The following is a 23247-nucleotide window of genomic DNA, read 5'->3' as shown; positions in this document are numbered from 1 at the left end:
ATTTATTTTTCTTTCACTTGCTGCTTCAAAACCACAAAAATACTGACGCCAACCTTTGTCTTCACATCCCTTTCCATTAGCAAAATCACAAATAGCTTGTTTTCTTTCACTTAGAAAAAGTTAGCACCAAAATTTTATTAAATTAAATAAGCACAATTGGTTGTAGGCCATGCATTTTTTATGTGAATTTTGTCAAAATTATTCACCATGATGCTTATTTGTACTCAAGAACTATTGTGCATAATATCAGATCAATAAACCCTATGAGCAATCAATTCAAAAAATTAATACAATTGCCAATGAAAAGAAAAAAATATAAAAACGAAGCTGGCAAAAAATTTTAATCCAAGATAAAATGTCATATACAAGCTGGGACTGTGTAAACAGAAAACCAACTTCAGGAAAGGCTTTCTAGAACAGCATAAGGGTTAAATAAATACATAATAAAATATGTTCAGTGCATACAATTAATCACACTTCATAAATTAAATAGTAATGTAAATGTTACTATTTTTCACTTATCCTGCTCCCCCTGCTGCTAAAAACAGGAAGAACTGAGCGAGAATAGCAAACTAACACCATCCAAGTTAGAATATGACACAACACACATAAAAACGCTGGTTTGTGGTAGTTTTTTTCATTAAGTATATGTACATTTCTAAATATAATATTTTGATCTGTGTATGTTTCTTTAAGCTATCTTCACAGAGGTAATATATGTATTATGTGTATTAAATGAGAGAACCTCAGATGATGTCAACCCTGATAAAACATACAGAGAACTACCAAATTTTGCTATAAGTTTGATTGCATCATAATAATTGCTGTTAATAGTGTTAGTTGTCTGTTCGATTACGCCTCTAATTGTTTTTTCCATTGCTATGCAATGATCTGTCTCGTAAAATGCAAATAAAAAAACAAATCTAATTGAATATTAAAAATAGTTAATATAAATGCATGTATATATATATATAACATCTTACAAATGCGTAACAGTGTTATATTGTATTATTATTATTAGCATAATCAGGGATGGGCAGTATTTCCAATACTTATATTTGATATACTGCCCATCCCTGATCATAATTATTATTAATATTATGTGTTATTTAGCAGTACAGTGGAAAACAGAGCAGACAGATCAGCAATCTCATTTATGAGGTCACAGTGCAGACTGTCAGTCACTGTGTTGCATTTGTGGTCAGTGCATGAAAGTGAAAACAGAATGGAAAGATCAAGCAGCCTTCAGGCTTCTTTAGATCTTAATCTTAGTGGTCAAAATTTTCCCCACAGTGTCTGATGTTGCTAAAATAAAGGTGTCAAAAGCAGTCACATGCATTTACAGTTGCTTACACTTAGTGCATCACTATCACTTGTGAAAGCGTGAGACTGAACTACAAAGACTTTTGATTTAAAGTGTTACATTTGTTCTCACAGGACACTGCTCTAGATTAAAAAAAAGAAAAAAAAAAACACCAACTCATAGGACACTGCTCATGTTTTACAATAAACGAAAATACAATTTAGCCTGCTCATACACACAAATGTTCAACCTCACCTTCTGATGTGCATGATTATCAGCTCATTGTTTGTGTAAATTATAGTTTAGATCAACGTGATGTGTCTGCCTATGGCAGGCCAAAAACAGACATGAATTGCACAAATTTGCATATGAGCATAAGGGTTTTAATTTAATGATGATTACATTTTTTAAATTTTAATTTAATGATTTGATTACAATATGTAATTATCAAATTAAATTGCAAACATAACTCTCATATGGTTTCGTGTTCAGACAAACAGGTAGTCCCCCCTTAAATTCACACCATCAGTTAAGCCAACATTGCTGTGTTGAGCTACATCATAATAAAAAATAAAAATAAAAAAAACACGGCAAAGTTTTGATAGCACCACAGAGGCACAGTGATTCAATATATAACCCATTAATAGCTTAATGTTTCTTAAACTTAAAGTTGCTTAACCTTGTCACAACATGAACCATTCAAAGAGATTTAAACATAATTATCATGCTACAAGTATTTTAAAAAGTATTTTAACATTGAAAAATAATCACATAGTTCACCTTTAGGTTGAGGTTCATCGATAGCGAAATTAAGTAATAAAACAGATTCAAACCACAGACTCATTAAATGTTTAAAAAAACAGAAAATGTAAGTAACTGTATTTAAATATATACAAATTATGTTTATTAGTCATTAGTACTACTGCAGAATGATGAAGGCGATGAAGGCAATATCAACATTGGCCCATTCATAGAAGCTAATCAAATATGATGCATAATAATTTCACATTTAATTTATTAATAAGAACACTAAATATGGTGCATCAAAATATGATATTGCTTTTTGTTTTGACAAATCAGCACAACATCCAAACGTTGTGTAATTTCAGGACCATGGACAGGGTTTTTCTGTGTCAGGTTTAATCTACATATGGCCTGAATCAAACAACTAATATTAAAATAATAATAATAATAATAATAATAATAATAAACATTTGGTAGAGCATGACAATTAAATATTGCCCAATTTACTTTATTTTTCCATATATGCACATATGTAGCTATATTTAATTGTCAAATGTGGATACTTGAAGACGAGATTAGAATAAATAATAATTTTAATTTATGCTTTTTAATAATTTGAGGTTGAAAACAAAATACAAATAAAATTCACTATTTGGGGGAAAAAAGGTAAAGACTTCATCCATGGATCAATCTTTTTTGCCTACAGAACTAATGTGTGGGTTGGAAGCACTGCACATAAAACTGTGTCAAGTTCAGGAAATGGGTGATGATTTGCTGACAAACAGAACCATGTGATCTTAAGATATAAGTGTATATAACAGTTAACTTTGTGTGAGATTCTTTTTTTAGCCTGAACACAGAATGATCTGTATGATGATAAAATGGACAGACGAGTTTGTGTGATGATCTTCTTCTTGTGTGAAATCTGTAAGTTTCATTTCAATAATTTTGACATAAATATAACAAATAATGGTCATGCTTTTGTAAGGATCATCAGAATTTATGCATGGTTTACAATCTTTTAGCAGTTAAGGCAGTATATGGAAACATTGTACAACTTCACCCAGTTGTATCAGTTCATGATGGAGATCCTGTGGTTTTATCCTGCTTCATTAAAACAGGACAAATAAGTATGGCATCGTGGTACAAGCAAGTCACTGGAGGAGAACCACGTCTCATTGTTTCCTCACTTCTCCATTCATCAAGAAGCCAATTTCAAGATGAATTTAACAGCAGTCATTTTGAAGTTGTAAGAGGGACTGACAGTTTTAATCTGACAATTGTAAATGCCTTACAATCAGATTCAGGCACATACTATTGTGCTACATCTTTCTCTAATGTAATTGAATTTGGAAATGGTACTCGTCTGGTTATTAAAGGTGAGTCAGTGCATATTACCTTCATGTTAAAGTGTTTATAATGATGATGTGGGAAAAACAGCTATTTATGCAAAACATCATCCATTCTAGGAGCAGAAATCAGCAAACCCACGAGTCTAAAGTTGCCCAAGACTGAACTTGTTAAATCAGAGGTAAACGTGCCTCTACAATGTTCAATCCAAAATGAAATAGTTAGCAGTGGAGGTGAAAATCATCTCTACTGGTTCAAACATGGATCAGACGAATCTCCTCCAGGATTCATTCATGTTCATGGAAACACAAGTGATGGATGCGTGAGGAGCTCTGAAGCTGACTGTCTTTCACCGTCCTGTGAATTCATCCTCCCAAAGAAAAAGATCAGTTCCTCACAAACAGGAATTTACTGTGCACTGGCCACATGTGGGGAGGCTTTATTTGGAAAGGTTTATAAACACAATCCTGGTAAGTGTGAGAATTGTATTATGTCTTTGTACTTGTATTTATAAAAAGCGTTTTTTTAAACACGCAGAGTTGTGCAGCAGACAATATGGTCTTGCAATAATGTAGTCCAAAAAATTAATAATAAAAAATAATTACAAAACAGATAAGTAAATATTATAAATTCAAGTCACCTTTAAATGTATTTACATCTACAATGCTGAATAAAAATTCAAATGTAATATTAATTCTGGTCACCTATTAAAATTTGAATACAAAATTGACAATGTGACTAATCATGAATATTACATATAATTGAAGAGTTCAGTTGCAAAGTCCTCTAAGTGCCATCTGAAATGTTCTTCTAAAATTAAAAAATTAAAAAATTTTCTCAGGCTCCCACATTTGTTTTTAATTATTTCACTTTAATTGCACAGAAAAGGATCTATACACTGCTATTAGAATAAATGTAATGAACCTTAACATAGGAGCCTGATAAAAATTTTAATTTTTGGTGAAAATTTCATACAGCACTTAGAGGCTTTTGCACCTGAACCCTTCATAAATATAATAGGGGTGGGAGAAAAAGGTAGATTCTCCGATGCATTGCAATTCTCTCTTCAACGCTTCTGAATCGATCCTAAGCATGGTTTCCCCCCGTTAATGGCACTTGTGTGACCTAGAGACCATTGCGACGGTCTACACTGCACAGAATATGCGCTGTGAGACTCTTGCGCATTGCCTGTTATTTCAATATTTGACGGCTGCGGATAAATGCACTTGCATCACCAAATACTTTAATACGAAACTGATGGAAACATAGTCAGTTATGTTTTCAGAACAGGACAACACATCTGATGTATTGAAATATAAATATAAATTAGTGTTAATCGGTGTGAATGCAGCCTGCCAAAGCTGCCACTCTCCGTGATCTCATCATTAATAATCAAACAGCATCAATGCTGAGGAAAAAAGAAAAACCCATAACTATGTATGTATCTAATGTAAAGTTGTAAAGATGTATTTGCATATATATATATATATATATATATATGTTGTATTTGAATATTTTCCAAAGTACAATTCATTTATCTTTTTTTCTTCTTTTTTTTCTTCTTCTTCTTTTTTAGAAAACTTTGAGAATCAGCGCATACTATTTTACATCCAAATCGGCCTTGCAGCACTACTGTCAATAAGTTTTACCATCAATATCCTACTTTGTTGTTTGAGGAAAAGTGGTAAGTATTTGTATGAATGTAATTACATTTTTGTCCCTAATCTAACATACTGTAATATTATCTTATTTTTAAGCCAAGTATGAGCAATGGCCATTCTCTTTTAAAAATAAATTCTCAAACTGTTACATCTCTATTTAAACAGGGATAAAGTCTCAACAGATACAAACTACCAATGAGGATGATAATGATGATGTGTCAATGAAGGTAACTGGTAACAGACTTAAAGCCACTGAGAAGCATACATAATAAGTAATATGATAAACGGTTTGATTTTTTTTTTTTTAGAACAGGGAAATTACTTACGCTACTGTACTAACCTCCGCCAAACACACAAGAATGAAGAGGGAGAGCCATCCTGAGGACACACTGTATTCTGGTTTATCATGCCATCAACAAAGCTGAAAACTATTTTATGTTACATTTTTGCATTAATTTATTTCTATTGCTTTGTCAAAATGTTTGCATACATGTTCTGATTTACAAACAATTATTCTTCCTCAAGAAAATCTTTTTTTTTTTCTGGCATTAGTGTAGTTACAAAAAAGCACACTATTCAAAGTACAGACAATTTTATAATAAATATTTGTTACAAAAAATGTCATACGATCTGCTCAGACTTTCCAATGACCCGCTATTGTACAGAAATCACTTTCCTCAACACATTAAATAACATTGTCATGGTACAATATTTTGCTAATATGGTGCAGTATTTTACTATTGCTGCAATTATTCAAAAAAACAAACAAACAACAACAAAAAAACAACTCCTTCCTCACTGCCATTATATTTATATGATTTTAATGTAAACAGTCTAATTTTAGAATGTTTTTTTCTATCACAAAAAAGATGCATAATCAATAAATAGTACAAATAAATATACTATATATATATATATATATATATATATATATATATATATATATATATATATATATATATATTTATTTATTTTGAGGATCATTTATATATTTAGAAACAAAAAAATAACATTCTCCTTTAGGATGACCTTTAGTCACATTCTACTAGAAACACACATTACTTTCTCAACGCACACATGCTTGTTCAGATTAAAGTGTCTATTTAAAGTTTTGAGTGACCTAACCCATTAAATAAAAACAGTAAATGACTGTGTTAGTACATATCAGTTTGAAAGAAACCTAATCAGCATTCAAAATTAGAAAAGTAAATTATCTAACTAAACTAACAAAAATAACAGAATCAGCATCAAACATCCACATGGTGGCAGCAGAGGCTATACATTCAGGGCAAGGGGCTACATGACCTTAGTTACATTTCTGGGTTTGCAGGTATATATTTAGTTTATATCAATGCCAGATGTGTATTTTCTAGACAGAGATCAGTTTAGTATAAATTCTCGGATTTTGGTACATGTATATTTTGAGAATTTCAAGAATATTTGTAAAAAAATCCAAGGTGGAAATTTGAGAAAACTGATGAATACATAAGTTATTTGATTTAAAACTGAGGCCTTCATGACTATGATCAAGGTAGGCTAAAGGGCAACTAATAAAAACTCTCAAAAAACAGAGCTGGTATTAACAGATCATAATAAAATTGTACATATTAACTATTTGACACCGAATCATTATTTTTTTTACTGTTAAATAAACCAGTCACTCTACGAGGCCTAGACTAAGAAAGCTCTATTTGAAGCTTGATTATTGAAAATAATTCAGTGCTAAGTATAAAATACTCATATAACCAGTCTTTACATGTTTATTTGAATGGTCTTGAAAAACAAGAATGTCTTACCCAGAAAACAATGCATATCAAATGTTTGTTTCTATTTTAGCATATACTGCATGATTCTAATCTGCGGTTTCAAGTGTGGAGTATGTAGAACTGTGTCAGGTCGAGGAAATAGCTGATAGTGCTAAATGAACAGGATCATGTGACAGTGCCGTACTTCAAACTGTACTGTATGTCATATAACATATACCTGCATTTCGTTGAGCTTCTCCTCTCAGCCAGAAGAAGAAAATGGGTAAACACCTTTGTGTGATGGTGTTACTCTTAACTCAAGTGTGTAAGTGCATATTTCAATAATTCCATTTAAACATTTTCTGACATTGTTTCAGATCATTTCTTTTTAGTTGTTTGATGTGTGATGTTAATTATTTTACAGTTGTGGGACTATATGGAGACATTATACAACTGCAGACAGTTATATCAGCATATGAAGGAGATAATGTGGTTTTTCCCTGCTTAATTAAAACAAAACAAGCAAGTATGGCATTGTGGTACAAGCAAGTCACTGGAGGAGAACCACGTCTCATTGTTTCCTCACTTCTCCATTCATCAAGAAGCCAATTTCAAGATGAATTTAACAGCAATCATTTTGAAGCTGTAAGAGGGACTGACAGTTTTAATCTGACAATTGTAAATGCCTTACAATCAGATTCAGGCACATACTATTGTGCTACATCTTTCTCTAATTTAATTGAATTTGGAAATGGTACTCATCTGGTTATTAAAGGTGAGTAAGAGCTCACAACCTTTGAGTGGTCATTATTATGTTATAGTAAAAACAAACAAACAAAAAAGTTATCTGTTCAAAACATCATCCATTCTAGGAGCAGAAATCAGCAAACCCACGAGTCTAAAGTTGCCCAAGACTGAACTTGTTAAATCAGAGGTAAACGTGCCTCTACAATGTTCAATCCAAAATGAAACAGTTAGCAGTGGAGGTGAAAATCATCTCTACTGGTTCAAACATGGATCAGACGAATCTCCTCCAGGATTCATTCATGTTCATGGAAACACAAGTGATGGATGCGTGAGGAGCTCTGAAGCTGACTGTCTTTCACCGTCCTGTGAATTCATCCTCCCAAAGAAAAAGATCAGTTCCTCACAAACGGGAATTTACTGTGCACTGGCCACATGTGGGGAGGCTTTATTTGGAAACATTTATAAACACAATCCTGGTAAGTGTGAGCATTTCAACATATCCTACACCTTTGGTTAGCCAAGACAACTCTTTTCAGCCGTACAGTTCTAAATTCTAAACTTCTTTTAATAAAAACACTTCCATTTTTATCTTTAATATGAAGAATCAACTTCTTTCCAAATTGTTCATTCTGAATACTTGTGTATACATTCCTTAAAATATATCAAATATTTTTTCCTCATGATTTAGACAACTTCAATAACCAGAACACACACTTACTCTTTGTAATTGTCCTTACGGTGCTCCTGACAACAAATATTACCATCAGTATTCTTCTGTGTTTGATGAGGATACATGGTAGGTGTTTTTAGGTGAAATAATCTCTTGTTTCTATTGCTGTTTAATTCATTTTAAGGCTGACCATTTTCTCATTTATTACAGAGTCTATTAATGCAATAGAAAGCACATATAAGCCGATCCAGACTACTGATAATGATGTGTCAGTAACTGAGGTTTGTCACTCTCCAGATTAAAAACAAAAAAAAAAAAAAACACTTATGGTCACTATAATCATTAAATGGAAATATAAATTATTTTGTCTGCAATGCTCTTTTTCTTGTAGTATAAGGAAGAGGAAGTCAGCTTTTGGTCTTCAGTGCTGAAAGAGTGAAAAGAAACACCAGGTTTAAGGACATATGATATTTGGGTTTGACAAATGAAGACCATAGTGAAACATTGTTGTATATTTGCTCATATTAATCATTAAAAACATAATTATGAGTAATTTAAGTATTCCAGTTATTTTCGATAAACAGAATAAATTGTGTTCAAGTAGTTATTAATGGGCTGTACTGTAGCCATTGTAATGATTGAAAAACCAGACAAACGAAATAACTTCCAAAATGTAATCGAAATAATTACATGCTGTATAATAATTTTAGTTTGATTTGGTCATATAATAAACAGTAACGGCTATTACAGTTTACATTGAAACATTCTTTGACATGCCTTAATCTTGTTGAATGCCTTTCTAATGCCTGGATGTCTTTACATTTTCTTAATTATAAAAAAAAAAAAAAAAAAAATCGTCGTCAAAATGAACACGGATTAAAATGAAACTGTAGAAGTTATACAATTCATATTACAGATCTATATTTAACAGCCATAGAAAAAACAACCAACCAAACAAAATAATCTATTTAATACAACACCAGGAAATATGTAAGTAAATAAATAAATAAATAGAAAAGTATATAAAAAAAAAACTGCTGTTACCATCACTACTCAGCTTGTGACTTGCAAACATGACAATGCACCAGAACATTGACTTATTAACCATTCATGCACATATAAATGTATTATCATTTAGAAGATGCAAATTAAGCTTACACAAGCGAAATTCATTAGGTGTTTGTAAAATGGAACATACCATAACATGAAGTTCCAAAGCTTCCCAAAAAGCTGCCCTTTCTTTCCCACAATTATTCTGATCATTATAGTGATCGTCTTGTAATCCATATTTTGATGACATTATTAACCAACTTACCAAGCATACCATTTTAACACTCATTTCATGGAAAATCTTAGACATAATGTTTGCCCAGTACACTTGTAATTGCTACCAAATCAGACTCAGCAGTGATAAAGTTAGTATGCATGCTGTATGGCACAAAGGAGTGTCATTCAGTAATTTTTACTTTGGGTTCATTTGTCATGAAAGAACTGTGTGCCGCATAACTCAGAATGTCTTCACTCTATAATAATGAAAGATCAGAGACTACAATGTCACATAAATGTAAAGCTGAATCTTAAGAAGGCACTTAAGCATAATTATTTGCACTTAATAAGACTGACCGTATAATTCTAATAAATAAATACAAAAAAAGCAATAAGAACTTGACTCTTTTGAGATTTTCGTATATGTGTTCCATGAGGATAGTTTTGTAAATTTCTTACCATAAATATATTAAAACTTAATTTTTGATTAGTAATGTGCATTGCGAATGCAGCAGGGTAAATGATTTAATAAGCTGTTGGGTTAAGGTTGGCAGACCAATGAGATGGTAACGGCTGTAGTATTTAATTTCGATTGACTGTCCTGCAAAGTTCAGCTCCAAATCTAATCAATGACTCCTGAAGCAACTAATTAAGGTCTTCAGGATCACTTGAAAATGAAAGGCAGGTGTGTTTGATTAGAGTTGCAGGACTGTGATCGCCAGGAGCAGGACTTGGCACCCCTGCTTTTAGCCCTATCTCTTGTTGAAGATGTTACATATGACGCCACTGCTGTTTTGCTTATGGTTTTACTATTTGGCTGGTTATTTGGGCTGGAGAAATTCAGGCTCTTTATTAATAATACAATAAAATCTGAAAAGAAACCAAATTAAAATAATAAAGAGCTATGACAAGTTTGGTTTCCTTTCAGATTGTATTTATATATATAAAATTGTATTTATTTATATATTTTTTTGGTTATTAATTTTGGTTTTGATCTACTTTGTGTGTGTTTTTTCTACTCTTTGTTTTTATTTCTTTCGGCCTAATGTATGATCTTGTATTATTGTAAAGTGATTGATTCTTGTTTGCTTTCAGGTTTATCTATTGTGTTCTACATGATGATGCTGGGAGGCCCAGGTGTTATAGCCACCACACATCATTTTGTTTGTAAACCTTACACTGGTTATGTTGTTTATTATTTATTGTAAACTGTGTGAAGTTCATTTTTGCATGCGTGTGTCATTTTCTTTCTTTTCCTTCAGGAGCTGGTGAGGGAGTGGTGTGGAACATGAGAGGTTAGCTGCATTTGTTTGGGTGTGTTTTTCACCGAGTGTGGGGTGTGTTAACAACTTCCTTGTGGTGTGTGTGCGTAGTGCCTCATTTGGTTTAAATTTGAATGAGCTGCAGCTGGCCTGCCTTATTTCTGAGAATTATAAGCCTGGTCCTGAGATTTATCCTTATACGTAATTCTTACTTGTGGTGTGTGGTATGGGAGAGAATATCTTATTGTTGACATTTTATAATAAAATATATTTTGTATTGGTACCCACATCTCATTTCATTCTCATTTCTTTGCCCTCAACTGTTAAACTTGCCTGTGTGTCCTTTTGGGGGATATTTTTCTAGTTGTTGGATTAAATTAATTGTGATTTAGGCTTCTTCAAACCAATGTGACAGCCACACTGAGGATTTCATTTGGACAGCTTTAAAGGCAATTTGTCAATATTTAGATTTTTTTTTTGCACCCTCAGATTCCAGATATTCAGGCAGTAATATTATGGACAAATATTGTCCTATCTTAACAAACCCTACATCAATGGAAAGCTCCATAAATCAAAATTTCTTATGGTTTTGTTGTCCAATATTTGTATAAATGTGTTATTAGTTTGTGTGGCAGAAATAAACTTTCTTTTATTTGGATCCTGACATAGTTTTATGGCTAATAAAACAGTCAAGCATATGATGTTCAAAACTCCAAGAACGAACAGCATTGGATTCATGTCGTCACTCTCTGAAATGACCAAAAATATAATTCGGAGTGCTAATACTAAATCAGTTCATTGATATTATTTCTCCTAATATTTGAATAAAATACTTCTGAGTGAAAACATGAATTATTTTTTCACCAAAAACCTAAGAAATTCATTCAGTTCCTTTTCCAAACAGTATGTCTCCACATGCGGCCACAGCACAGTAATAAATTCCAGCATCAGAGTGACTGACATTTCTCTTGAAGAGATTGTAGACACAGCTCTGTGTTTGAGACTCAGTGCTGTTCTCACACTGACCGTTTCTCTCTCCTTTTGTGTAAAGCACTCCCTGAGAATCTCCTGAGCTTTGTCTGAACCAGTAGACACTGTGTTCTTCTGCACAACTCTCAGTGAAGATGCTGCACTGCAAACTCACAGAATCCCCTGGATGAAGCGTGTCTATCAAAGACTGCTGAAGGGTTGTGTGTCTGTTTTAAATTATTATTAAAAACACATTTCTCTCTTGTCCTCATGTCCTACATTTCATACATTAATTCATTTGTTGAGTTTATGGGACACAGATTTGTAATTTCAGCACCAAGGAGAGAGACATAATGAGTTATTTTATTCTGCAATACAACATAACCTAACAAAATCATATATGTATTTATGCAGAAAACACAGGCAGACACAAAGTTTCTGTGCAACCATAATTTTGATTGTAAGAAATGGCTTAACAAATTATTCGTTCAGGATTGCCACACTTTAATAATAATAATAATAATAATAATATTAAAACATTAAAACTACACACCAAATCTTTCCCAAAGCAGTGAATCAGGATAGTTATGAAACACACATGAACTTAAGTTGCAAGGTCAATGTTTCGATAAGTTGTATACAGTAGGTCTCTCTATTTAAATATAATTTTAAGCAAATTTTTCGCCTTGTTTATGCCCCTATCAAACTGTGTACATAATATGATGAGAGGATGTGACTGTTGCTGTCCCTGAAATTGCATAATTTCCTGTTAAATGAGAGACAGGAAGAAACCTGCTTATTGTAGAGTGTAATGTATTGAGGTCAATGTCAGCAGATACAATTTCAGTTTTGAAGCTTATATATACTGAGCATATGTCTTTGAATGTTTCTGTTTGCAATCAGGTTTGACACATGACACACACACAGCATGGCTGAAGCCATTTCCTACACAGACTGGCCGCTGTCTGTTTTTTTTTTCCTTCTCTTTTTGCACCATACATCAAATTGAAACCACAGAAACAGCTTTTAATCAGACAACCTCTAAACTTTGCTTTCCTTTGCTGTCTTTATGTCCTGACATCTAACATCTGTTCAGACAAATTAAATACACTAGGTTTTTATTTTATTTTTAATTTTATTTAAATATCACATGAGACAACAAGAGACATGCAGCACAAGACAAAATGCATTCAAATAATATTCCTAAGCACAAGACATTAATATTTCAGTTAAAAAAGTATTTTTGTTTTGTTTACATACATAGATTACATATAACCATAATCATTATCAATATAACATGGGAATATAAAAAAGCGTTCCAGTATTAGAAAAACCTTTTAGGTTTTATACAGTATAACTTAATCTTTATCAACAACATTTGGCTTGATGCTGATTCGCCCAGTCAGGATTCCATTATTGTATTATTGTCTTATTTTTTATTTTATTTGTTTCCAATAGTTTTAAACAATCTAAGAGATGGGTTAGGATGATGATGATGATGATTATTTATTTATTTGTTTAGCATTAAAAAAATAAAGACTTTTTTTTTAATTCTTTATTCTTTCAACCATTCACTGTATAACTGACAGTAGTGGTGACATCAGCCTGAAACAGAACCACAATTACAATGCTACATTGTTTGAATATTTTGATTATGGACATACTGACTAACTGGATTATAATTAAGAAAAAATAATAAAAATGTAATGTAGTCACTTAGCATTTTCATGTGTTATGTATATTGGCACAACATTAAGCTGAGTCTGAAAGCTACAGATAAAGAAGGGCTTACCACTGATTTATCCAGCACAATGTGGGTGATTCTGTCTTAAATGAACAATAATAATTAATGTTACAACGGATATATACTTATTTGACTATAGTAACTTGGAGGGCGATAAAGCATGTACAGCTTACCTTTCTGCTGGTGCTTGTGCAACTGTGCACCCAGAATAATGATCACAATCACAGATAAACAGTTTGAAGATGCTAAAACTACTGCAATTTTGCTCCATGGTGTTTCTGTAGATATGAAAAAGGCATCATATGTCAAAGATATTAGTGATAAAACTATTATTACTCTCTCTCTCTCTCTCTCTCTCTATGTGTATATATATATATATATATATATATATATATATATATATATATATATATATATATATATATATGTATATATATATATATATATATATATATATATATATATATATATATATATATATATATATATATATATATATATTAGCATGGATACCTAGCCTTGGCAAATCAGGTTTTCTTGCATCTCCAAACAGTATCTCTCCACATGCGGCCACAGCGCAGTAGTAAATCCCAGCATCAGAGAGACTGAGGTTCCTCTTGGGCAGGCTGTAGATACATTTGTGTGCAGTAGAGTTCACATCAGATCTCCTTTCACATTGAGCGTTCCTGCGGTCCTGAGTGAATATAATTCCTGGAGGAGATTCTCCAGATTCACGTCTGAACCAGTAGACGTTGTGTTCTCCTGCACAGCTCTGTGTGAGGACGGTGCACTGCAGCGCCACTGCAGAGTCTTCTGGATGCACTGGATCTGTGGCAGGTGTCTGATGGTCAGACTGCATGTTCAGTTGTTTGCCTAAAAACATTTTTTTTTTATTTTATTTCCAGTTAATTATTTAGCATAAATATACAACATGTAAAAAAATTCTGTCACTGTTAATCTTACCTTTAACAATAAGATAAGTGACTTTATCAAATTTGAAATCGTATAAATATTGAGCACAATAGTATGTTGCAGTGTCTGATTCTTCTGTGTTTGTGATCCTCAGATTAAAACTGCTGTCATTTTTTTCTGCAAAAAAGCGGTTATGTTTGTCAAAGTCATTCTCAAATTTGGCAGGTAAACCCTGAAATGATTTTACGATCGGAAGGGGCTTCTCTCCAACTTTTTGTTTGACCCAAACTATGGAGGGTCTCATATCTCTTTGAAAAATACAGGTGAAATCAACACTGTCTCCAGCTTGAACAATCTTCAGATGATTCTGAGCCACAACGTCTGCATTATTTGATCTGCCTAAATGAAATCAGTATGAATAGAAATAGGTGAGAGTATACTTAGTTTTGCTTTCTTTTAAGAGCAATCATTTAGCAAAGTAAAAATAGGTAAGAATTTTGTCACAAAATACTTACCCTTTGAAATGTTAAGAATTAAGATGAAAAAATGAAGCATTTTGAAGAAGTGGCTACAAACTGCTACAAATGGAAATCTCTAGCATGAAAGAGAGAGGAAAGAAAACACATATCCAAATGTATAATATCCCTACTTATCCTAATAAAAAATATTCAGATATTTTCTATAATATAATCAATAATTAATTTTAAAAGTTACTTTAAGTAGACAACTACTCTCTTAAATAAACCCAAACTGTATACTTACAGGCATAATTAAATATCATGCTGCGGCTGTGCCATATAACTCATCAGACAGGTTTTATGTCCCTCCTTAATAGTGAGACTGAAAGAGAGAAACACAAAGAGGCTTGCCTTTATATAGGCCACGAACAACAACTTTAACATGATTCTAAGTGTGTGTGTGTGTGTGTGTTTGCGTGCTCTTGTTTTTGTGACATATCAGGACAAAACTCTGTATAATGACATGGGTATGACACAGGTATTACAAGTAGAGGGTGACTTATGAGGACGTAACCCATGTCCTCATTTTTCAAAACGCTTATAAATCATACAGAATTATTATTTTTTTTTGGGAAAGTAAAATGGCACAAAGTTTCCTGTGAGGGTTAGGGTTAGGTGTAGGGTTGGTGAGGGCCGTTAGAATATACAGTTTGTACAGTATAAAAACCATTACGCCTATGGGATGTCTCCACTTTTCACAAAAACGAACATGTGTGTGTGTGTGTGCGTATGCCTATGTGTATGTGTGTGTGTGTCTGTTTGTGTGTGTACAGTACATATATACTTACATAAAAACATGGTGGTGGAGGCCACATCAAGTGTTTTTGCACTGGAGCCCAAAACAACCCTAGTTATGTAGTGGAATACAATCTGGGCATTAAGCCATTATTACAAGAAAATACCGACTCCACAAAGTCAGCATATGCCCATGTAAAAACACATGACACCAACTAGAGCACCAGTCATAAGAGAAGACAATGAACACAATTTCCTGTAGAGTGACTGGCAGGAAGAAGCTGCTCAGTACAGAATGAGAACTGCTTTGGTGAACATCAGCGGAGAAACATTTAACCTTTGACATGATTGTCAGCACTGAATACATTTAAATTCTAAAACATTCTAAATTCTAAATTGAAAATTAGTTTATTTAATAGACAAGATATATATAATATATTTGCACTATATTTTTCAAGTGTTTTATTAATATAAAATAATTTGATCTGAAAAATAATTATCCAAATATGTATACTGTTTGTAGAGTGCACACTTTAGCTGTTAAACTATTTATTGAATAACCCACCACACTGAGATGTTTAGTTTGTGGGTTCAGATGTTTTTTTTTTTGCACCTTTGTTCTTCTGTATGTGTTATGTTTTCATGCATGATTGAGCACAGTGTGGTTTGAACATTTTCCAACCACAGAACTGACCCACTAATGTGTTTCACACCTCTCTTTTAATCAAAAATCACACATGCATCTTTCTCAATCAGTAATTATTTTACCTTGCATTTGTAAAGGATTAAATTATCTATCAATGATAACTGATGGGTGTCAAAAACATTGCATAACTAGCAACAGTTTATTTTAACACTAGAAACACCTTATGTGCTCAGCTGGGCTTGCAAGTTACAGTACAATGCATGCATTTGACAGGACACAAATCAAGTTATTTTCCATTTTACTATACTGTATTTTTAAACTAATGTGCTTTATTAACCTTTTTAAAATATGCCCATGAAATACAATATAAACATAAAATGTAAGCATTTTTATTTAGGAAAATGCAAGCATTAAAATAAAGCAATAAATTGAAATAGCAAAAACCTTAAATGTATTAGATTTTAGTTATGGTCAAAGACGACATATCCTAGTCTTTATAAGACATATCTTAAAAAAAAACACTCTCCAAAACCTGACAGTAATCATTGAATTTTAACATTAGGCTTTAACATTTTAGCATGAATGTGAGATTTTCGTATACCTTTAGTCTGTTGTAGTATACAGGCATCATAGCCTCATATTTTGGTTTAATGAGATTTGCCACAGGTGCCCACTAGAGGGGCCTCGTGAGCCATTTATCTATTTTGTGTTACCACAAGGGTATGTAGCATCCTATAGGTCAATAAACATTTTTCTTCAACATTCTGTTTAATTTTCCTGTGAAAATATTGCTATGCTACATTCTAGACACATGATAAGTATATTTTGACTTACTAATTCATGTTGTTTTCATGAGTAAATGTTATCAGTACGTGTTTATACAGTAGCACAATATGATCTTATGAAAGCAGGAGTTTGCATAAAAGCGTCACAATTGTCACATTTCAGTACAACGGACAGGGATCTCTACTCCTCCACCATTTCTCAACTTCAGACTTTTCAACAAATCAGTCTATCTAAAATTGATATGCTGTATGTTAGCATGTGCTGATCAGACTCCTCCACTATTAAAAAAAATCTAGTAAAACATGTTTATGTAGAAATCCAAAAAACAAGTGTCCATAAGGGTTGCTTAAAATGAAATGTCAATCAGTTCAGTTTATTTGACAGAATAATTTAACATACACCAAAAATATTTGTCTACAAACAGTTTTCACTGAATTCAGGATATTGCTAGTAAATTTCACAATTAATTACAAATAAAACATCAAGTAACTCACTGCATAAAATGTGCAATTTTGAAGTAAAAAAAAATGAAATAGTATTTTAATAGTACTCCAATAATCATTGTTTTTTTGCCTATAGCTTTTCAATTGATTATTTGCAAAATTTGTCAAGTGCATATATTCAGTTATCTTGTATGTTTTTCTCTGGTTCTTCTAGGGGCGCAGGACCTTTGCTGAAAGCTCAAAGCAGCATAATTCAAAGCATCTCTGTCTTCATCCTAAAACAATTATGTTTTCAGTCAATTATGTTCAGTCAAATATATTGCCTATGAACTCTAGGCATCTTTGCTGAATTACATGACATATGGTATAAAAGCACATGAAATATTAAACCTCTTACCATTAAGTGACCAGTCTGAATATTCTGAGTCCCATCTTGAAAAAAAAAGAAAGAAATGGAACTGCACTGTCATTGAAGAATGTTGATTTGCTTATATATTGAATACATTTTATGTAGTAATTCCTACCTTTTTGTCGTTGCTTGTACAACTGTGTGCACAAGAATATGATCACAATTGCTGATAAACAGTTTAAAGTTCCCAAAACCAGGGCAATTATACTCCAAGGTGTCTCAAAACCTTAATTAAAAATTAAGGTAATTAAAAAAGTTAGTAATAAATCTAAGAACAGACAGAGAAAATTATGTAACTTAAATGGGCACCTGTCAAGATAGGTTTTCTTGCATCTCCAAACAGTATCTCTCCACATGCGGCCACAGCGCAGTAGTAAATCCCAGCATCAGAGAGACTGAGGTTCCTCTTGGGCAGGCTGTAGATACATTTGTGTGCAGTAGAGTTCACATCAGATCTCCTCTCACATTGAGCGTTCCTGCGCTCCTGAGTGAATATAATTCCTGGAGGAGATTCTCCAGATTCACGTCTGAACCAGTAGACGTTGTGTTCTCCTGCACAGCTCTGTGTGAGGACGGTGCACTGCAGCGCCACTGCAGAGTCTTCTGGATGCACTGGATCTGTGGCAGGTGTCTGATGGTCAGACTGCATGTTCAGTTGTTTGCCTAAAAACATTTTTTTTTAATTTTATTTCCAGTTAATTATTTAGCATAAATATACAACATGTAAAAAAATTCTGTGACTGTTAATCTTACCTTTAACAATAAGATAAGTGACTTCATCAAATTTGAAATCATATGAATATTGAACACAGTAGTATGTTGCAGTGTCTGATTCTTCTGTGTTTGTGATCCTCAGATTAAAACTGCTGTCATTTTTTTCTGCAAAAAAGCGGTTATGTTTGTCAAAGTCATTCTCAAATTTGGCAGGTAAACCCTGAAATGATTTTACGATCGGAAGGGGCTTCTCTCCAACTTTTTGTTTGACCCAAACTATGGAGGGTCTCATATCTCTTTGAAAAATACAGGTGAAATCAACACTGTCTCCAGCTTGAACAATCTTCAGATGATTCTGAGCCACAACGTCTGCATTATTTGATCTGCCTAAATTAAATCAGTATGAATAGAAAGAGGTGAGAGGATACTTAGTTTTGCTTTCTTTTAAGAACAATCATTTAGCAAAGTAAAAATAGGTAAGAATTTAGTCACAAAATACTTACCCTTTGAAATGTTAAGAATTAAGATGAAAAAATGAAGTATTTTAAAGAAGTGTCTACAAACGGCCACAAATGGAAATCTCTAGCAAGAGAGGGGGAAGAAAACACATATCCAAATGTATAATATCACTACTACTACTACTACAAAATATTCATATATTTTCTATAATATAATTTATAATTCATTTGACCAAAAATTCCAAGGAAGTACTTAATAGGAGACTGTTAGTGAAATTCAAAACATCTGTTACTGTGGTCCATTAGTAAATAAGCTTGACATACTAAAAAAAAATACTCTCTTAAACAAACCAATGTCTGTTTTTAAACGGTATACTTACAGGCATAATTAAATATCATGCTGCGGCTGTGCCATATAAATCATCAGACAGGTTTCGTGCCCCTCCTTGATAGTGAGACTGAAAGAGAGAAACACAAAGAGGCTTGCCTTTATATAGGCCACACTTCCCTATGCTAATGAAGAACAACTTTAACATGATTCTAAGTGTGTGTGGGGGGGTTTGCATATGTGTAGTACATATATACTTATATACTTGAAAAAGGGTCTAGACTGGAAAGGTTGGGTTTGATCAAAGAGTAGAAAGGGAGGTCAGTGTTGTGGTCGGAAAGATTGCTTACTGTTGCAAACTATTTTTAAATACACACTGTTGTTCTGGAAATTCACCTCAACAAGTAAAAAGGGTACCATAACATATTAATTTGTTTCTTTTCTTCTCTTAAAATCAAATACCTCTGACGTCATGATGTCAAGGAAATCAGTGTAACATAAACAAAGTTCCAAGTGCTCAACCAAAGTTGGAACCACTATCATGGTTAGTCAAAAAAAAAAAAAAGGTAGGCAAATCAACATCAATTTATGAAGTTAACACATCTGATGTTCTCTCAAATATTTCAGTTTTATTTAAAATTCAGCATTCAAGATGACTTTGGGAAATGAGTGAATGCAACTAGTGAAAGATAACAACAGACCCTTCTTTTCTTCTACTTCTGTTGTTATGTTGCTCACCTAACATATTAGTGCAAAGCTGCCTCTCATTGGTTTATTAATGTATAATTTGGTTCTTTTGTGGTTACTTGAATATTTTAAGTACTGTAAGTGTCACTCGAATCAGAAAGTTCATTGTTTTATTTGCCTTGAAAGTAGCTGTAACTTATTTATAACTAAGTAATTATAACTAATTAAATTTAAGTAAGGTAAACTATTGGATTTTACAGTGTACTTTGTTTTGTGTGCTAAAGGGAATTAGACAAATTTGGACGCTGGTAATGTTACTATTGAATAACAGTCAGACTTTGTGATACAACAGGCAGGTTAAATAATATCTGCAAAAGGGGTTTTAAAAATAGGATACAGAAAAGTCAGTTTTTAATGTCCTGTTATTATTTTCCATGTAAAGCACCATAACACTAGAAAGGACAACTGTACAAAACATAAGAGTTTAAAGATAGAGCCACTGTACCACATCAGAGGTCCCTAATTGATTGAACCTTCAGCTTGAAAGCTATAGGCAGTTTGAGCCACATGTTCACCACAAACATCCAAAAGCGATTGCAATATCACAACATTAAAGTGTTATAATGATAATTATGTGCAACAATGCTTGCCTTGACTTATAAGGACTGTGGGCTATGACACAGAGTCATGCTTAAACTGATTCTGTCCATATAAGGAGAAGATGTTTTGCTAAACAGTTCCAGTCAGAGGCCACAGTGTATGACATCATGTCCTGTGGAATGGCTGACAGGAAGAAGCTGAATATTGAACTTCTGCACTGACATAAACACAACACAATTATTATATTATATTATATTATATTATATTATATTATATTATATTATATTATATTATATTATATTATATTATATTATATTATATTATATTATAATGAAATGTTAGAAAACTAAAATCAGTAATTTGGTTTAATATAAGAGAGCCTGTCCTCCAACAAAAAACGACCATATAGGTTGTTTGTGCAAGCACCTTATTACGACCTATATTTACGTTTTAAAGTTAAGCGGGTGTAAAAATATTGCGTTGACAGTATTGCGTTGCGTCTGTAGTCATGAAATGACGTACTGTATAACATCATTACCATTCAAAACGAACGTTTATTTAAATGCAATGTGTGGACTTTTTACACTGATCTCACAGTAATTTGTACATATTTTACTAGGTGGCTTATTCATTCGAATGACCACACCTAACCCCACCCCTAAACCTAACCCTTACAGAAATCATGCTAAATTATGATTTATTGAGAATAGTCATTTTACATGCACCTCCATTCTCTGGGATCGAACCCATGATAGCATGATTACATATCAAGGTATAACACAATAATCTACCAACTGAGATACACGAAACACAAATCAAGTGCAAATAAAAGAGTACAAAACATTAATATGAAAACGACCTTTTGCCTATAGGGGCACAATTGTAGTGTACGCTCTGATGGGTCGTATTTCAGGGATTTGGACAAACGACCTATACGATCATATTGGTTGGAGGGCAGGTTGGTTTGTTTGCACCTACTTTTGCAAGCATGATTTGCTTGCAGCGTGGTTTGATCATTTTCCAACCACTGGACTGACCCACTGGCATCTTTACTGTAATAATTAGTGAACTATTGCAACAATAAAATTGGCGTAATTTTGCTGAAATCGTCCTCAAAAATCTTCTCAATAAAATGTTACAAATAATCAAAAGCTTATTTGTTTAAAAAATAAAAGGAAACATTTTTAACGTTTGCTTTGCATTTTAAATGAGTTTAAAAATGTATTGTATTTTATTGTCAAATCAGTACTTATAAAGCCTTGATATCAACCCCTGACCCACAGAACCTGATTTTACCAAGTGTGACATGTTCCTGGATCAACGTCTTTGTTGACCATGAAACAACATTGTGATTATCCAATCAGATTTGAAGAACCACTTTATAGTTTTTGTCATGTATACACTTACAATCAGTGTTTGGTGCTTGTTCATCAGCATCAGCTTGTTCATCATTTCCTCAGATTTTAGGGCGGACTCATGGTTAAGATTAGGATTAGGATTAGGTGTAGGGACAAGGTAAAGACTAAATTTATAACATTTTAAATATTTATCTTTTTCTTACAAAAAGCATTGATTGGCTACAGGAGGCCTTTATTTACCCCCCGAGTCACAGTGTCTGGGTTGTGTTCCCTGGGAATCCACTAGGTGTCCTCCTTCCCCACGGTGTCTGTCACCTTATGAATCACATTCCTCACGTTCTCTGCTTAATTATTGCACCCAGCTGTCACTAGTACTGCAGTATGGAGTACCTCAAGGCTCAGTTCTAGGGCCGCTACTCTTCACGCTTTATATGTTACCCTTGGGAGATATCATCAGGAAACATGGTGTTAGCTTTCACTGTTATGCTGATGATACGCAGCTCTATATTTCCTCGCAGCCCGGTGAAACACACCAATTTGAAAAACTAATGGAATGCATAGTCGATATAAAAAATTGGATGACGAGTAATTTCTTACTGCTAAATTCAGAAAAAACAGAGGTGTTAATCATAGGGCCTAAAAACTCTACTTGTAATAACCTAGAACACTGTCTAAGACTTGATGGTTGCTCTGTCAATTCTTCGTCATCAGTTAGGAACCTAGGTGTGCTACTTGATCGCAATCTTTCCTTAGAAAGCCACGTTTCTAGCATTTGTAAAACTGCATTTTTCCATCTCAAAAATATATCTAAATTACGGCCTATGCTCTCAATGTCAAATGCAGAAATGTTAATCCATGCATTTATGACTTCAAGGTTAGACTACTGTAATGCTTTATTGGGTGGTTGTTCTGCACGCTTGGTAAACAAACTACAGCTAGTCCAAAATGCAGCAGCAAGAGTTCTTACTAGAACCAGGAAGTATGACCATATTAGCCCGGTCCTGTCCACACTGCACTGGCTCCCTATCAAACATCGTATAGATTTTAAAATATTGCTTATTACTTATAAAGCCCTGAATGGTTTAGCACCTCAGTATTTGAATGAGCTCCTTTTACATTATACTCCTCTACGTCCGCTACGTTCTCAAAACTCAGGCAATTTGATAATACCTAGAATATCAAAATCAACTGC

General features: G+C 33.1%; 4 protein-coding genes across 4 annotated transcripts; 2 read left to right on the top strand and 2 right to left on the bottom strand.

Moving 5' to 3' along the window:
• Positions 1 to 2908: 2908 nt before the first annotated feature.
• Positions 2909 to 5483, top strand: LOC113105481 (uncharacterized). Its single transcript, XM_026266565.1, has 6 exons — positions 2909 to 2974; positions 3076 to 3426; positions 3517 to 3867; positions 4974 to 5081; positions 5224 to 5285; positions 5367 to 5483. The coding sequence occupies exons 1-6, from the start codon at positions 2929 to 2931 to the stop codon at positions 5481 to 5483; spliced, it is 1035 nt and encodes a 344-aa protein (XP_026122350.1). The 5' UTR covers positions 2909 to 2928.
• Positions 5484 to 6902: 1419 nt separating this feature from the next.
• On the top strand, positions 6903 to 9868 carry LOC113105451 (uncharacterized). Its single transcript, XM_026266521.1, has 6 exons — positions 6903 to 7128; positions 7228 to 7578; positions 7676 to 8026; positions 8239 to 8346; positions 8431 to 8501; positions 8612 to 9868. Exons 1-6 carry the CDS (start codon positions 7083 to 7085, stop codon positions 8657 to 8659), a joined length of 975 nt encoding a protein of 324 aa, XP_026122306.1. The 5' UTR covers positions 6903 to 7082; the 3' UTR covers positions 8660 to 9868.
• Positions 9869 to 11628: 1760 nt separating this feature from the next.
• LOC113105360 (uncharacterized) lies at positions 11629 to 15208 on the bottom strand. Its single transcript, XM_026266401.1, has 6 exons — positions 15136 to 15208; positions 14889 to 14967; positions 14425 to 14772; positions 13975 to 14334; positions 13635 to 13739; positions 11629 to 11852 (listed from the first exon to the last, which is right to left on the bottom strand). Exons 1-6 carry the CDS (start codon positions 15139 to 15141, stop codon positions 11629 to 11631), a joined length of 1122 nt encoding a protein of 373 aa, XP_026122186.1. The 5' UTR covers positions 15142 to 15208.
• A 2194-nt stretch (positions 15209 to 17402) lies between these two features.
• On the bottom strand, positions 17403 to 19535 carry LOC113105448 (uncharacterized). The gene is made up of 7 exons (XM_026266519.1): positions 19463 to 19535; positions 19128 to 19206; positions 18664 to 19011; positions 18220 to 18573; positions 18026 to 18136; positions 17899 to 17933; positions 17403 to 17776 (listed from the first exon to the last, which is right to left on the bottom strand). Exons 1-7 carry the CDS (start codon positions 19466 to 19468, stop codon positions 17684 to 17686), a joined length of 1026 nt encoding a protein of 341 aa, XP_026122304.1. The 5' UTR covers positions 19469 to 19535; the 3' UTR covers positions 17403 to 17683.
• Positions 19536 to 23247: the final 3712 nt, after the last annotated feature.

Source organism: Carassius auratus, chromosome 7, assembly GCF_003368295.1.
Source record: "Carassius auratus strain Wakin chromosome 7, ASM336829v1, whole genome shotgun sequence".
Lineage (NCBI taxonomy): Eukaryota > Metazoa > Chordata > Actinopteri > Cypriniformes > Cyprinidae > Carassius > Carassius auratus.
Note: the sequence above shows the minus strand (reverse complement) of the source record. Positions and strands in the feature narration are given on the sequence as shown.